General features: G+C 38.4%; 1 protein-coding gene across 4 annotated transcripts in view; it reads right to left on the bottom strand.

The window, feature by feature from the left end:
- Positions 1 to 3,394: 3,394 nt before the first annotated feature.
- Positions 3,395 to 18,591, bottom strand: part of FAM135A (family with sequence similarity 135 member A) — a 75,172-nt gene continuing 59,975 nt past the window's right edge. For all 4 annotated transcript variants that reach the window (XM_035893100.1, XM_035893101.1, XM_009637558.2 and 1 more), the window contains 3 exons: positions 17,281 to 17,391; positions 5,387 to 5,500; positions 3,395 to 4,631 (listed from right to left, as the gene is read on the bottom strand). In XM_035893100.1, the coding sequence (XP_035748993.1) occupies positions 4,426 to 4,631; positions 5,387 to 5,500; positions 17,281 to 17,391 (431 nt within the window). In that variant the 3' untranslated portion in view covers positions 3,395 to 4,425. The remainder of the gene's footprint in view (positions 4,632 to 5,386; positions 5,501 to 17,280; positions 17,392 to 18,591) is intronic.

Here is an 18,591-nt window from a genome sequence, read left to right as displayed (position 1 = left end):
CCGGTCTTAAAAAAAAAAACAACCAAAACACCAACCAAAAAACCCGATTCCCTCGCGCCCCTTTAGGACCCAAGTTCTTGATAAAGGCAAGGTGCTCGAGAAATGTCTATTACTCCTCTTTTCCTCCTTCAAAGCTGGACACACCTTCTAACCCCCTCCCCGCCCCTCAACTAAAGGCTGTCTAAGAAGTTACCGGCAAATTATTTAAATATCTCAACTATTTTATTAATTTAATAATTAACTTGAATCTTTCTCAGTCCTACACCCCTGCTGGCGTTTTTTCTGCACTTGATCAGGCATTATTCACCCTCCCACGAAGAAAGCAGCAAGAAACTGAGCAACCACATTCAAGTGCCGAACCAGAGGACTTCACAGCACTTCAATTTCCCAGTTTACCCAGCAAAGGTGCTTTGAACATTTGCTGCTCTCTCATTATAAACCTAACCCTGGGATAAGTAACACCTGGGCTCACAGGGTGGAGCTCCAGTTCAGTAGCTTCATTTCATGTTTTGAAAGTGACAACATTTGCTTTTTGTCACTCTTCAAACATCTCCAACTAACCCCGGTCTTCCATAAAATGGAATTCAAACCACTCTGTCCGCAGATACTAAACTGCAGAAGAAACTTTCACTCAGCCATTCTTGGAGATCTCAGTCTAAACCAGCATTTTGTGTTCACAGCTCAGAGTTTAAGAAAGTAATTCTCCTTGGTAAATTAACAGCAGCAACGCTCCACTGAGTTTACTGCACTACATCTGGCAATGCCTACAGACTGAAAGTGATTAAATTTAACCGACTGCCTTATGTGTGACATTTTCTCAATCAGCTTTTTATAACGTGGTTAATTGGACATTAGAGACCAAAAATAATGGGAAATCCTTTTCTTTATTTTAACAGTAAGATGCCAGGCCTCTAGATCAGAGCATAAAGAGGAATATTGGTGGCTCATGCAGAAAAAATGCTCTTCTGCCCAAAAGCAGCAAGGAAAAAACAGAACTATTCCAGGCTCAAGAACTTAACATGCATGTGCTCAATACAGTAGAAACTATCACGAAGTTCTTACCTTAAAAATACTCATAAGCAGCTTTCTGCAGGTACCAAGTAACAGCAAGCTCTGTTCCTAAACAGCTTAACACAAATCCATGAAAAATCATGCTTATGTGTGCTCCAACATGGTAAGGATGAAAGAGCAATGTAAGATTAATTAGGAACTGTTCTTCCTCCTAAAAATAAGCAGAGGTCTTCAAAGCATTTTCTTCCCTGTTCATTTATTGTATTGCTGTAAAAGTGCAGAATTTACTTTTTACTCCTGAATTACGTATTTCTAGATCTTGCGAATGAGGAGGTAATAAACCTGGATATTGGTAAATACAGTTGTAGCACATGCCCCAGGAATTTTCTAGTGTGTGATTTAAGTGCAATGTTCTCTTTTTTTTCTTTCCTCCCTCTGTTTACCATTTTTATCTCAAACAATACCGTATGCTGCTTTACTGTTCTAAAAAGCAGGGGGTCAAAGACTTGGAGCTAGCACAAATGCTGCAGCAGGCCAATTCAGATGAGCCAGAATGCACACTTGGTCACGGGGGCCATCAGGAAAGTTCCACAACCAGCACTGCCGCAGGCAGCAAGCAGGTGCGCTGGTTCTGCCTAAGTGTCCCCTCTTCCTCCACGTCAAGAAGCCTGGTTATGTGAACACCACACCTGGTCGGGGCTGTGCAAATACGTTTGGCTTGGAATGAAGGGTGTTTTGTGGTTATAGAGAACGTTTTCCACCAATGTGGAATTTCTTGGTTCTGCTGCAAAGCCTGGCGATTTCCACAGTAGCACATGAGCTCTTTTTCCCAACTGACAAACAGAAGTTCAGACGCCACCTCATTTTATGCAACAACCTCCTAATAATATCTCTGAGAGCTTTGTGAAGTCATGGCAGCAGCCTACTACCTTCAGGGACCAAGAGACCATCGGCTTTATAATGAATGTTAACATCTTGGTTTTTAGCTCTCATTCCATAAGCAGTATAATTCTCTTTCAAGCAGCTGTAGGATACCTACATAAAGGAGAGGTCACTTCCTCTACAGGAAGATGAAGCCCCGATTCAGAAGGAAGAGGGGTGAGACGGAGCCTGTGATAGCTGCTGCCGCACCAGATGACATTCAATTACATATGGAAGAGTCCATCTTTCTATCTAGTAAATAGAAGGCAGAAACACGTGGGATTAGGGGGAGTATGCCATGCAAGACATGGCACAGTTGCCCAGATCACATGTTTTCAGACAGCAACCGCATGTGTACCCTACAGTCTGTAAGTGCAACTTCATATGCTTCAAGGACACGTTGGGGTCACCATGCCACTCGCTACCGTCTTACAGCACGCAAGTAGTGGCCATTCCTTTCAGTCTTCAAGATGTCAAACAGCCCCCACAAAAGCTACAGTACTGACAGGGCTACATATGGACTGTACTGGGCAATACAAATCAGAGGACAGAAAAAGCAGCTGATGTTCTCTTAACTTGCTCTGTTCCTTGGTAAACTTACATGCAAATATCATAGGATCTACCAGGATATTTCTGCTTTGCTAATCACAACAGCATGCTTTACACTTTAGGATTTCCAGAGAGATGCAGCAAGACAGACATTTTTCAGTAGTGACAGAAATGTCTGAATACTTAGGTACTAAGAGTAGTTCAACTTGGTTATTGTGAATCAAGGAAAATTTTTTAGATCTAGCTCGGTATTAAAAATTTAGCCACTAGCCAACTACTAGAATACTGTTAAACAAAAGACAGTTGAGATATCAGAACTGAATTTAAATATTTACAACCTACTAGCACCATCATAACGTAAAAAAAATGATGAATAAAAGTAGGCATCGTTAGCGTGGGGATGTATTTAAGGTATCTTTGTGTCATAAGGATGTGCCTAACACAACTATAACAAAATACTCTTTTAAGTGTGTATATTGCCAAACTGTAGGTGGTCATCTGAAAAAACTTGTAAGCTACAGAGAAAAAAAAATATATTACAAAGAATGTATTAACAAACCAAATGCAAAAGCACTTCTTTAGAAACTATTATTGCTATATTCATTTCAAATAATACAAAATTATTAATTATATACAAATAAGCCTCCCCAGAATTTTGGTAATTAGCAGAACATTTCAGTTTCTTTAATTGCTTCCATTAGAGTCATTTGTTCATTTTATTAACACCAGATGCAGTAACACAATGCTAAAAATAAACATGCATTATACAACAAATTTATATTTTTCAAAAAATGTTCATTACAATTAGTGAATGCACATGTAACTCTTTGCCCCCAACCTTTCCTGAATTATTGTTTGAAACAGAGAAAAGGGAAGTAAGGAGAAACCGAACTTAATGCTATTCAGCACCAGTAGAAAGTCAATAGACCTTTAACATTCCTGTATATCAAAAACATTTTATCTGTATCACTGAACAGGTCAAGTTTACAATATTGTCCCATTTGAAGATGTATTGATTTATATTTACAATACTTTGTAGTCAATAAAACATTTTAACAATATTTAAAAATTGCTTAAATTCATAAAAGTATTGCAGAAATTTATAACATTTACTTATTTTACGTACATAGAAGGAAGTCCATGTAAAACTGTCCATGTTCATCTGAAGAACTGACAGAGTAAGGAGCAATTTTAATACCGGTTGCAAAACCCCAATTATTTGAAGGCAGCTATCATGAAACATTCAAAAATCCTTAGTTGCCATTTGCTTCTGAAAACTAAAGTTCCAGTAATAAAATTGAGTATGTAAACTAACACATTTTTGAGATCAGTAGAAAATATATTCCCACAGGCATAACGTATTTAACAATGACGAAAATGATTTTGTAGAAAACTGTTAAGCTGTAGTGACATCTGAACAGACAACTCGGTAGCGGTCTTTGTGAGACCCACAGATACAGTCATTTTCAAATATCCAGTATTTTAGCAGCTCATTGGGTTTCCAGTTAAGCGTCTTCCGACAGTGCTAAAATACGACAACCAAATGTGTAAGACCTTATCAGAATTTTAAAATCCAATTTATTTTGGCATCTAAAGCCTCCGGTAAAATGTAGCCAAGTAACATTGACTTCTGTAGTCTAAGAGCCAATAATAAACCAACCGAAAGTACACACTGTGCTTTAATCTCCAAATAATTAGGTACCCCAAATTAAGAAAAAGTAATAGAAAAGTAAGAAGAACAAAATAAAAAAAATATTGCACAGCCACATTACCTAGAAAGTAAAGTTGATGTTAAAAAGCCCTAAGTGTGGATGATATAAATTATCTTCCATATAAAAAGTATAAATATCTCTTAAAATACAGCTGCAGCTATACTTTAATACCACACATTATTTGATTCATCTGTTAATGAGGTAATAACCAAGTCTCTTACAATGCTTTTCTCTACTGAAAATATTTTAGGGCAGCAACAAGGAAGAATTTTTCTAAAAATATTTCTGAGTCAAGAACAGCAATGTGTGCCGCTCTCCCTATGAGAGAATCTGCTGTATTGGGTAATGCGTTAATTACGTTGTAACGGACCAGATTACATTCCTTGTTTTGAAGAACTGGCAGAAGCAGGTTCTGGATCATTTCAGCATAAATTGGTCCTGCAGAGGAAAAGAGAAGTTGTACAGTGTGAATCACCAGAAACACAGACAGTTCTTTGACCTTGAACTCCAAACGAATACATTCCAGAATGAGAGAGGTAATGATACACGCTACACCGTTGTTCTGTTCAGACAGAATATACAGGAAGTTTAATTTCCCCAGAAACGTCGGAAAAATAATTTTAAGCTATGCATTTTAGTATTTGTATATTTATCGTGAGAATGTGCTCATCAGCATTCATTTATTACACTATGCAAAAGGTACTTGTCAATATATGATGCTAGAATGCAATTGCGCTAGGATGTCTCAACAGTATATGCAACCACCAGCCATCACTAAAAATGGGAAAACTACCTTTTCTGTCAGCGCTAGTATTAAGCCTCGACTAAATACAGCCCACGTGCTCGATGCTACAGCCTGATGTCCTCAAAAATCAAAGCTGTCTGTCCTCTCTATTCATGTGGTGACACAGCAGGGGCTGTGTTCACCCCACCTAACTTTCAGCGAAGTCTGTAAGCTAGAAATTTATTCAGTCTCATCTCCTGCATGTAGCAGACAGAACTGATATGGAAAGCAATTCAGCTCCCACGTGGATTTTCTCTCTCCACTACTACAAAATAAGCCCAGGCACGTTACACATAATAAAACACATAATAGAGGTGCCTCGGTTAAGCACCCAAAATGAAATGGGACAAATCCAAGACCTATGAGGCTTCACCTGAGTGATCTGTTTATTTTGCAGGATATTTATTACCTGATTGTTTATCCTTCAAAGCTGTTTTACACATCTCAATGCGAGCGGAGTGATAAGGAACATAACGATCCTGCAGAGATCCTACCAACACAATGTTTTTGAAGTAATGGAGACCTACAGGAAAAGAGAAAAAGGTATCTATTATAACAAATCCCTTCACAATTACTACAGAATAATTAAACATTTTACAACTGAAATTGGGTACCAATTTATTACAAGATCTTGCACAAAAAGGCAGAAAAATCAGCTGCGATAAGTACAGCTACAGAATAACGTTGGGTACTGGCCTTTCCTCTGTACGTACTTTAACACATACAGGCATGACCCAGTTGTGATGTTTCCCATTTGAACAGAGTACAGCTCAAACCTTTCTCTTGCTTCTTAGGAATAAAGCGGTTGGTTTCTGGATGATAGAAGGGAGTAAAGTCTCCGCATCGCTTAAAGAAACCTAAAGATGGATGATGGCTTGTCTTCACTGACGCCTCAGTCAATAGCCTAGCTGTGCCAGGATCAATGCCGAGCATCAGCAAGTACGCAATATGGCCGACCTACTGCAGGTGCCTCGATTTGGCACTGCCTCGCTGTAAGGCTTGGTCAGCTCAAGCACAGGTGTGGTGTCCACCCAACACAACTTCCCAGATACAATTAAACCTTTATAATTAAACCCAGACCTCCTAATTTTTGGACAAGCGCTTTAATAGTAAGATGATGCAAAGGTAGGAACACCCAGTAGTGATGGAGTTACAGTCCTTAAGACATTTTGTTGTTATGCTTTCTCTAAAACGCTTCAGGAGATTTCTGGTGCTGCCCATCTGCTTTAGGCCAAATACAATGCAGCATTTTAGGAACATAGGTTGCCTTTGTCTCAGAACAGCCCCTTCTGAATATCATAGCCATCTACAGTTAAATACAAGGGCAACTGTTAGGCAAAACCAGAAAATGCTCAAACAGTTCAGGCATATGTAGAGGTAAGCTACACTGAAAAGTAGGCACAGCCCGAATGGCTCTCTGAGAATCTACTAGGTGTCAGGCGCTTACATCTTATCATTCATATATTTGATCCAACTCTATTCACAGGGGTGCTGATGAGTTTTGCACTGGTGCTATCAGCCCTGCTTTTAGTTTCTGGAGAATAATGGCCAGATCCTGTAAATGTGGGGTTTTAATTTACAAAATGTCCTTAGTCCATTCGGAGAATTAGAGAAATGCTGCAAATAAACTCATTCTTCAAAGGTGCTTCTCCAAATCCGCAGCAAACATTTTCTATGTTAACCTAACCTCCACGAATCAAACTTTTATTTCAATGAAAAAATAAATAAATAAAAATATATGTGATTGTACAGGGAAAAGAAATTTGCTACCTGCTTTTCAGAAGCTATCCAGGACAAAGTTCTGGATTCTAGTTTCCCCGTTTTATTAAGGCTGAATATATACCAAGTATTAATATATACCAGTTCCTAAAGCCATCAATGGAGCTCAAAGTGAAAAATCTTTCCTTTTTTTCAGAGGTTATTTCCTAATTTTCAGTATTTTGTACACTGCACGTGATGAAGACTACACCTCTAAACCAAGTCAGTCGCAGAAACAATGCTGACTAACTTTAGCATGTGAAAAAGTAAATTTATCTTCCCAGATTTCACAGAAAAATAATAATAATAAAAAAATCTGTACATCTATAAAAACATACAGAAAATGCATCCAAACTAGATCCTGCTTCCTGTTCTCTTCAAACAGGAAATCTGTTTGGTTATTTTGCCTGTGCCCACTAAAAACCTACACTGTCTCAGAAGATCAGCTAAATCACTAGAGTCTTTCATTTGACATCTGAAAAATGACTGCAGCAGATCTTACACAAAGATGCAGATGCCAGCTCCAAAACCTTGTATTGAGTTGAAAAGAATGCATTTGGAGTAAGCCAAGGATAGGAATTCTCTGCAGGCTAATCTGTAATAGGTTTGTAAATTCCTTGGGAGCCTATCTATCTTGTATTAAGATTTTTTGATATGTGCTTTCCCTAGAAAAATATCCATTAGCATTCATGTAAAAGGTACAAAGAAGTGGACTGCCTTGATCTTTTAATCAACCTGAAGAAGGAAGAGATATCCCAGGGAATCTTTAGAAGAACATCAGTCTACATCAGTCAACATTTAAATAGACTCTCTTCATCCTCACATGCAATGTAATAAAAACAAACAACCCCCCCCCCGCAAAACCACGTTTAGGACATCACAGTCCAATAAACTAGGCATCCCTTTTTAGTCACGGTGACTCATTTTTATGCTTTATATTCTGGTTCATAAAAATAGTATCTTGGGCTTCCCTTCATTTTAAGCATGATAAGTATCAGGAATCTTTCACTACGAAAAAGTGTTTGAGGGAACTCTTCGGTAGGAGCAAAGGCGGCATACAGGGCATTTCATAAGCATCAGTTCTATTGTTTAACTATTCTTGGGTGACTTTGCATACAGGGCATTTCATAAGCATCAGTTCTATTTAACTATTCTTGGGTGACTTATCTTTGGAGGTCTCTTCGTGCCTATTTTGAAGAAAAAAGTCCAAGTCTTAACGTCTTGAAGTTGTTTATTCTGACATGGTTTGTGTCATATATATAAACCAAATGTAACTACATGGATGGGAAAGAGAGGAGTCAAAATGGTGTATATGAACGTACAGAGCCTAGCAACCTCTTGGATTTCTACAACATGAGATAACTCAAACCATCTGTCAATGAGAAGGAGCTGCATGGTGTTCAACAGCATCCTCTCTGCCCTCCAGACAGGCTACCACTCAGGCCTTGGGCACGGAATGATCTCTGATATGGAAGTGTACAGTGCTAAACTGTGCCTAAATGAAGCCTACTTGTGGACAAAGAAGCAACTTACACAATCTTTCATTTACATAGCAGTAAAAACTGGCCCACCAGTCATCGTTACATGTTGTTCTTTCACTTACTTCTAAATATATTCTGCCTTTAATGAAATTAAAAATTCAGGAATAAATTGTGGACAAGAATACAGCTCAGTTAACTCCTGTGATCCACATTTGTTTTCCCACACCACCCATAATACAAGATCCATCACGCATACTCTTAAGTATTAAAAAAAAAATCCCAAACTTAAAATTATTCTATGAACCAACCCCCAAATCTAATTAGGCCAACATTTCCAGATTGTTGTAGTTAGGCAAAAGAGCTGGAAGATTAAAACCTAATTCTATCAGAACAAAATACATTTGAACTCATCACAACACATCATCTACTGAATAGATCACACGTTTTTGCAGAGTACTATAAAAAACACTGAGGTTGTCATTAACTAGGAAGTACTGACTCCATTTTTCAATAGGATTTGAGATAGCTTGGAAAAGAACAATCCAAGTGAAAGATCCCCGCTGAGTTAACGAACTTTGTCCCATATAACAGAATGTTCTTTCCTGCAGTCATGAACCTTTAATGGGCTTTCCAAATTTTTATCACGATCCTTATGACCTAATGGAACTTCACTCTCCAGTCAAAGTGCATTTAAGCACATACAGAGAGCACAATTCCCATCATTTAACCATCGTGCCATTCATGTCCATCAGTGAATTCTGAATAATAGCATTAGTCATTGAATTAACAATATCTATAAATACATGAACAATTTTTCCATGGAATATGTCAAGTGGAAAAATCTGGAACAGCAGGTATAGAGACTTGGCAACTCTTAACTAACTGCGATCACAGAGGAATAAATTTTTATATACGCTCAGGCACCAGAATCCGATGTCAAGTCTGCCCTCTAGCTATAGCCAACATCCAAGTAGGGAATGGGAGATGGAGCCACTGATGGGCTGCTGATATTCTCTGAGACTTGTATGTCAGAAAGGATGATGAAATTCCATACCACCACCCTTTAACTAATTCAAACAAGGCTTCAACAAAGAGTTCTTGAGCATAATCAAATCAAAATCACTTACGATAAGCTTCAAAAAAGTACAACAATCTGATTCCACTACTGAGCTGCCATTTTCCTTAGAAATACACTAATCACAGAATCCTGGAGTAGAAAAATTTATGCTGGAAGAGACCTTTGGAGATCTGATCCTACCCACCTGCTCAAAGCAGGGCCAGCTTTCATGTCAGATCAGGTAGCTCAGGGTCATACCTCGTTGCTTTGGCTTGAAGGAAACATCTCAGTTTTGTCAAGGTACAATAGTCCCAACGTTTTCTACAATTCTGCTCATTTACATACCTGTGTGGAAATAGGGATTTGGAAGCTTTGCCAAAAATGCAGTGTGGAAATAGGGACTTCAAAAATTATGCCCTGGAAGGCAGCCATCTCCTGCAGTTGTCTTTTGCACTGCTTAGTGCCCTTAACACATCACACACGCGGAGTTAGAATCGTGCCCCAAAAATTCAAGCATTGAGATCCTGAGTCAGCTGAAGCCTCAGATTAAGATACCACAGTACAGATGCAAGGAAGCTCAGACTTCCAGCTGCAGTCCCACAAGAAGACTGATTAGGGAGCTAGACTTACATCAACATGAGAGTTTCATGTCAGCTCAAACTCTGCCTTGAAGATTTTACTTCAAAGAATTTTACGTTTTAGGTTAGTCTCTGTGCCATGCTACCAATGGGGATGCTATTTCAATATCTCATCCTCATCACGAGTTATAAACAGGCACTCCCCTCAGTCAAGAGCTGAAATGCTTTTTCTCTACACAAAGCCAAACAGCACCAAGTAAGCTGACATCCTGTATATAATCGACATCTCAAAGAAGAAAACATGTCAACCATCCTTATTCACTCCTGATCTGTTGTTAACATGGATGTAAACTAAAACCAAACACCCGTCTTCTCCTCCTCTTAGAGATTAAAAAATTGCACATTTATAAAGGGGGGGAGATAAGGCAATAAACAAGCACATCAGAATTCTGCTAATCAAGACCTGTGGAAGTACTAAGACATAGGAATCTCAGCCTACCTACGTACGTATAAAAACATCCTGGAAGAGACTCTGGCTGTACAGTCACATTTGTGAACTCTGTGGCATAAGAGGAACAGAACTGTAGAGGAAACCCGTTGGTATTAAGAATCCCTCATCCATCATAATGCCTATTTTCAGGAGAGTTTACTTTGGACTAGCTCCAGTCTGGTCCTGTGGATGCAATGTGCGTTGGCTGCTAAAGCTCATTCATTGTACTATGAGGTAAACAGGGATCACAAAGAGATTTGCTCCTGAATGCATTCCGAAGTGCTAATGTGGGCATATTTTACGGCTGAGAAATGGGACTTTAAAGTTCAGAACTAAAGCTGAGGTAGAAAAACTTGCAGGTCCCAAGTTTGTTGCGGGAAGCACACCTGCTGGTGAGCGAACAATTCTTAACTGGGACAGAAAACAGCATTTTGAGGAATCTAGTCTCAGCAAGCCATGCTTCTGACACATCATTATTCATTACAGGAGAACGAGTTCTCTCCAAAGTTTTAGTCAGTCTGCTCACCAAGCCCTTTATTGCAAATGATCAATTGGAATTCGTATCAAATTGGGACCCACCACCACGGTCTTCAGTTACTGTTGTTTCAGGTGACTGACGAGCTCAAGTTTCTGCAGGCAAAGACCAACGGATGGAATTGGACTCTTTAATACTTGTATTGACCAGTGTATTGGCATTCTAAACAAGGCATTCACACACACAAGTCTCGCCTGAAATCCAACTAAAGCCAAATGTTACTCATCACTGACATTTTTCTTGGACGATCGGAACATCAAAACCAGTTTACATTTAAATGAAACTGTTGTCTCACTGCTAATTTCTTAATGTGCAAGGCAGGGTCTCTAAACCCATAAAAAATGACGACCTGAAGTACCGTGAACAAGAAACTGCAGATTTGTTGGGTGGCAATGGCTACAATTAAAGAATGTACAGTTATTTTCCTGGACTCCCTGGAATATGTTAATTTGTATGAAAAATGTGGGGGGGAGGAAGGGGGGGAAGAAGAGCTGCTCTTGTTTACCTTGCACAAAACAAAGTGAATTAGAGAAGCTGGGAGAAGTGCTTGGGACAGCGCTCAAGTTACACCTGAAAGCATCTTCAGTTTCACTGGAGCTACTGCCTCTCCGCTTCCACAGACAAAAATTAATGTGCTCCAACTGGAATCAATTATGTAGCAAATGCATATCCTTCCTTTAAGAAATTATCTCTTAAAAGACAGAACTTCTGATAATTATTATTATTTTGGTGACGTGCCAAAAAGTCAGTTGGCATTTCATAAGCTAGCTGACTTTTACATTTGATGTTAGAAAGTAAACACGAAGGTGCAGTTATCACTTGTAGAAAATATTTAAGCACAACCAATAAATTAAGTGGAAACAGAAATCGGAAGCTGTGCAAATTCCAGAACTTGTCACTGAATCCCTACATGGCGCTAGGCTGCTCAACTCATTCATGCACAAGCTTCAAATAATACTTAACTCATTCCCCATTATCCCTTTAAGGACAGGTCTGCATAATTACTGTTTCCTAAGTTTTATGGCAAATGTCAACTATTTGGTTACAAAAAGTACTCATTTCCACGAAGTGGACAGACCATAGTAATGTCTACAAGCCAAGCAATTAGAAAATACAGGACTATATATTTTTTTTTTTTGTGTCTAAAAATCTTCTTCTTCTTAAATTAATTTCAAAAGATTAAACTTAGTTTTTGTTGTTGTAATACTATAACATGAAACAGTATTTACACATAACGCAGACATTATCATGTATGTTTTCATCTCTGTGACTGCAATTGTTTGTACTGAACGCATGTCATCACAGCTGGCAAGCTGGTGTAATTTCTTGTCACAGTATGAAATTAACAATCATTTCCAAACCCCCAGAAATTACCAGACAGATTGCGGCTGCTGAGGACATGACAAGCAGATTTCAAGGAGATTATTGTCAAAGAACGTAACTCTAAATATCGTCATTATGAAGAAGCAACATCAGAAAACTAAATTTTCCACTGAGTTGAAGATAGTATAAATCTCTAAGCTGCCAACTTAAAGTGACCAGTGCTTAAAGTAACTTAAAATTCAAGAAATAGCATAAGCTTTAACTCTCTTCACTTTGAATAAACAAACCTGTTACCTTTTGTTCTTTATAAGCAAGTAAGGTCAGCTTTTGCTCCTTCTCAGCAATTAGCAATGACGATATAACTGAACAAAACAGCTCTAACTTATTAGAATTTTGAATGGTCAAGTCCAGAAAGAAAACATCCAGTTTTTTTTTTTTTTAAACAACAATACAATCGGAAGTGGCAAATATTTTAATCTCAATTCCTTCCCTATTATTCTCTGAAATAAAGATTTATTTTCATAGGGTAACCTATTACATGGCCTGAAAAATTATTTTGTTTTCATAATTCTTAAACTTGAAGATAATACATTAAGTGGGCTTTTTAAGGTTGCTTTAGTGATTTAACTTTTCAAGGTCACTCTTTCTGCTTTAACAAACTTGGTAGCTGGGCAATGAGTGAGTTGTACTTGACTTTAAAAAATATGCTACAACTGTAACACTCCACTAAGTGCATAAAAGCAAAACTAGTTGACAGACAAACCACATACAATGCTATAGGAAAACAGAGACTTAGAAAAGCAGGCAGTTCATCATCATCATCACCATGACTCATCATCTGCTGTAATTTATCGAATCAATCATTTCAGAACACATTTATAATTTTAAGAATCAATCCTATTTATATACCAGAAAAAGGTAAAGAGAATTGTCAAGATAAGTTATCTGTCATTCTGCTTTGACAAATTACTTGAAAATGAAACTGAAATGTTTCCAGAGTTCGCTTGCTAAATGAGAGCTAACTGTATCTCCAATACCAGGTCTGAAGGAATTCTGCAAACAAGCCTCTTATCCAGAATTACTTCTGAAGGAGCCACCAAATGAACACGTTCTAAATCATAAATATCCATGTTTAGGTGAACGTGTTTCCTTTCCATTTAAGAATACTAACACAGAATCATAGAATGCTTCGGGTTGGAAGGGACCCCTAGAGGTCATCTAGTCCAACCCCCCTGCAGGAGCAGGGACACCGCTAACTAGATCAGGTTGCTCAGAGCCCCGTCCAGCCTGGCCTTGAATGTTTCCAGGGATGGGGCCTCCACTACCTCCCTGGGCAACCCGTTCCAGTGTTTCACCGCCCTCATTGTAAAGAATTTCTTCCTTATAGCCCGTCTAAATCTACTCTGGTTTAGTTTAAAGCCATTACCCCTTGTCCTGTCACAGCTGGCCCTACTGAAAAGATTGTCCTCGTCTTTCCTATAGGCTCCCTGTAAGTACTGAAAGGCTGCAATCAGGTCTCCCCGCAGCCTTCTCTTCTCCAGGCTGAACAAGCCCAACTCCCTCAGCCTGTCCTCACAGGAGAGGTGCTCCAGCCCTCGGATCATTTTTATAGCCCTCCTCTGTATCCACTCCAACAGATCCATGTCCTAATGATGATAACAACTTTTTCACACAAGTTTTGTCACCTAGGTGAATCACTATTCCAGCAGGCAGTTATATTTACCAGTCACAACATAGCATATTAACCAATTCACACCAAGTCTTCTTGCAAATAGCAAACTTGACTTGGCCCGAGCTATTTTTAAAACAAAAATAAGTGATCAGACCAGGACTAATAATAATAAGCATCTGCTGTTTCAGTACGAACCACATACACCACTTTCAGCTTTTATCTCAGAATTGGATAATTATCATTCACTCCTAGCAAAGGATGAAATACAATGCACAGATAGCAGCACTGTAACAATGATAACTGTTAGGAGAACCTGTTTGTTTTTTACTGGATGCTTTAAAAAAAAACTTATTAAAAGATCTTTACAGTAAAGGAAAACTGAGGCAGAGAACCTAAAGAAACTAAAAAGAGTAAGTTCTGGGTAACTATTCCTTCAGCAAGTAATGACAGACTGACTTACATGGTACTAAGGAAGAGTTGCATCATACAGATGGGAGGGGTTTATACATAGTATATTTATAATTTTTCAGTTGTGAAGATTCTTTTGAAGTCTGAACCTATCATTAGGTGAGAATTTTGCATATGCTCAGAAGACTCACAATTATTTTTCAATGTCACATACAAAACTTGCTTCTCCTGATGGGAGTATTCTGCAAGCTGTTGGCATTAAAGCATTACAACTCATTTCAGAACAGATTCTTTTGAGAGGGAGCACTGGGAAGAGAAAGAGCCCAGACATTTTGGCAGCAGCAGAGAAACCAAGTGGTGCTTCTCCTGGCTCTGCAACCCATGAGGTGAAGTCCAGCCCAGAAGCCCACCTTGGCCCTAAACAGGGCAGAAAAGGCAACATTGGGAAGAATGTTTGTCATAGATCTTCCTAGATGCATTGCTGTGATAGAAGCAGCACTGAGACAGAGTTATCAGATATGTGTTCATGATTGCAAGACTTCTGGTATTAACTGGTACTGCTCCAGGATTTAGAACAGAGAATGGACATGAGCACAAATCTCGTCTTACTGAACGGTGCTAAGCATTAGTACTTACTGGAGCTTCTTAGTAAGGGTGGAGGAGGAGATGCCCAACTGTACTTTCACCTACAATGCTTGACAGAAATTAGGAACTTCATCCATTCTGGGGTTAAGCGACAAGACGATATGTTTAACAGAGATGTTCTCTGGCAATTTTGAGAACCAGAGCCACAAACCACCATAAAACAACGTGGCTGAGACCTAGACCCTTAAAACACCAGCTGTTGGATCCAGTCACTTTTAGGGATAATCTCGAAACCAGCATGGCCATAGCAGAGTTGAAATAGCAGCAAGTTTTGCTGCCTTAAGGATTTTCCCAGCTGCAAAGCCAGCACCTGAAGAAGACACCACATTAAGCAGCAACAGATGTTTCTGCATCTTAGCCTCCTATTTTCCTATAGGGTTAGAAAAATCAACAGAAGTTGCAAAATCAGGGCTACACTTCTCAATAGTGTTATCAATCTCTTGAATGTAGCCTGGATAAAGTGGTTCCTGGAAACACTTATGTTTACAATCCCTGTAGAGAACAGTATGCAAATTCTCTGGATCAAAAATCAGAAGAGACACCATACAGTCAGGGGAATCCCAAACTCCTTTCATGTGCTGTCAGAGTCAAGCACAGCCAATGCCGTATGCCCACCAAATGAACAGAGGGGTGGCAGGACAGAAGCATGCCTTGTACATATATCAAGAGTTAAAGACACCAATACCTGCAGTCTACATACAGTGTATTAACTCGACCCTCAAAGGAAAACTCTGCTCCTTCTCTTACAGGGAAGTGTAAAGCTTGCTTTCTTTTCTTCCTAAATAAAATTATCAAACTTTCACATCTCCTTCTCCTTCTCCCCCAACCTTCTCCTTCACACCAAGATCACTGAAGGATCTGGAAACAAGATGGTGTATGAGGCTGTGGCCCAAGACACAGCTCTTCCCATCGCTTCAGTAAGAAGGCAGAAAAAGGAAATGGAGCCCTAGGACTTTCAGGCTCCTACTGTTTATGGGGAGTAAAGTCTGAAACGCATGTCACGGCTCTTAAGACAATGCTATGCAGGTCTTTCAAAAAGCCTGTCACGCAGAGATCTGTCGTAAGAAAATATGTCACATTTCTAGAACAGGCAACAATGCTCAAATAACAGTGTCTCTAGTCATACTGAAACATATACACATAAACCCAAGAAACAGCAAATTCTTTAAAGTGAAATGATTAATTAATCTGATTATAACACAGGTCCCACAGTCTTTCTTACTTACATCCACTGTGTAACTAATCAGCAGCTCATAACTTCTGTTTAGGATCAAACATTTATTTTCAAAAGACTGCAAAGCCACATTGAGAGCTCTTCAGTTGATGGTGGTCCAGCTGTTCCAATAATTTTTAACTTTGCAGTTCATTTTTAAATACCAGTTCAGCCTTAAATATCACCTTACCAGCAACAAAAGCACTCTGTGATAGCAGACTTCTGAACAGAAGGGGAAAAAAATCCCAGTTTTTTCTAAAATCAGTTTTTGATCAACATTCCATCTTATACGTGATTTTTCTTCTTGCTCCTTATTCTCTTCTGCTTCTTCCAAGTCCCGTAAGTTTTATATTTTAACTTCTCAAGAGCTAGATGCCAGCCTTTTCCTCCCCATATCTTTGTATTGCTCTGCTCTCAAGAAATTTTCAGCCATGACACTCTACAAACCTTTTGATGGAGAAACGTGCCCAGATTTTCCACAAAACACCATGAGCATCTCTGGCTCCACAATTGCTTGCCTGACACACATTTAGAAATACCTGTCACATGAATCCTCAGTAACTTTATAATGCTTAGTGGAAACTACCCCCCAACTGGCACATTCTTCACTGCCAAAACTGGCTCACTGCCAACAGCTGAACTAAGAATAATCAAACCAGAGAAACTTGTATGATTGATAAAGTACAAATAATTTAAATTGGTTTTTAGCTATTAAGCTAAGTACAAGTTCTTCATCAAAATGAGTATCTGTCTTCCCTGAGCATCTTAATGAGGAAGTAAGACAGGGTAGCAAAAACTTGAAAGCAGAATTTTACATTTATAGAATAGATAAGAAAAATAGATACAGAAACAGGTAATCCTAAAAGAGTGTATAGGTACTTGACTTATCACACTGAAATCGCCAGCATTAGTGGCTGCACTCTGAAACTCCGCTCATTAGTTAGGAAGGAAAGTATCAAACCAATGGTCCACCTCTGCAACAAAAATGATTTACTGCTTATTTTACTTGAAGAACATGGGACTAAAGCCAAAGCAACTCTTACATAAACTGAAACGGGAGTGTGTTGGAAGTCTTTTTTTTTTTCTACATTTCCTATTCACATTTATGTACTTTAAAAGACAGTGAGTATTAACAAAGCTTACCTGCTTTTTTACTAAGTTTGTATAAGAATGTTTGTCGTGGATCTGAATGGTCTCGACACGTCAACTGTAATAAAGAACCAGACTTCTTCCACTTCTGCATAAACCACAGTCCTGCATTGTTAGGTACAACATGAGTACAGATACATGATAAAATACGAAAACTAATTAAACGTAAGTAAAAGTATATGAAGTCCATATTTTTAGCTCCTCAGATGTTAGTTTTATTTTTCATGTCAGCGTTTGTCAAGCCCAGAAACCTTTAAAATTTGTGCTCATTATTCTTTCCTGTCTATGTATAATAAAGCATGAAGACCATTATTTCCACTAATATACACGCCTTTCTAGAAAAAAATAACTCTACTTACAAAAAGTGAAAATAGATTAATAAGTTAGACGTAAGACAATATACAAACTTCATTTCAATAATTTACAGAATATTAGAACATTTTGATGTTAAATATGTAGCACTGAACAACAAGCGTTACTTCTTGGATTTCTAAAAAGAACTTTATAGAACCACTGAATTAATTAAATCTAACTTGAACAAAGGAAGCAGAATTTTCTGGGAGGAAAATAATAGTATTATATTTTCTAATATAATAGAATATTTAGGCTAACTGGCCTTTCAGAAAGTCTTCTCTCCTTTGGCAAGCAAAAGAAAAGCAAGCAACCAAGCCCTTACAGCCTGAAGAATGTGTTGATTCAACCCTCAAGGAAATAGTTATCTTTTACTGAAGGAATTTATTGAAGGTCATTAATGTATACATACAATAGAGTAATTTAGACTTCAGTACTCATTCCTTATTATTATCTTGGTATTTTCCAAAATCTTAAGGAGTTTGAAATGTAGAGAAAGATTATTATATGAAAAGGTCACTTTGTACAGTCTTCAACTATAGAAGAGATTAAATACTCCAGAAATCCTTATTTTTTTTCAGTGAATATATTCTGGATTATACTTCAATAGCTTTAACCTTAGTTAACTGAAAGCCACTTGTTGGTGATTATATAAACAAGCAAACAGCCCTGCATCTTTGTATCCCGGAGCGCTACAATTTCTAAAAGTAACACTAACACTTTGGGGCGATTTGGGTGAGATTCAGCTACAGATTAAAATATGTGAAAGAAGCCGTCCACTAGGTTAAGCACACAGTAGGTGCCCATGGTGAATTATATTGTAGATGTCTTAATCCTGAAGTGAACCCTATTGGTACTGTGCTGAGGGCTATAAACGGCACCATTTCAACCAAATTCAAAGAGCTCTCATGTTCCCCCTGCTTCTATAGACGCCAACAGTAGCTCCAGTTAGCC

The sequence above is a fragment of the Egretta garzetta genome, unplaced genomic scaffold (genome assembly GCF_000687185.1).
Source record: "Egretta garzetta isolate BGI_Z169 unplaced genomic scaffold, ASM68718v1 scaffold584, whole genome shotgun sequence".
NCBI lineage: Eukaryota > Metazoa > Chordata > Aves > Pelecaniformes > Ardeidae > Egretta > Egretta garzetta.
This window is presented reverse-complemented; position numbering and strand designations above follow the sequence as displayed.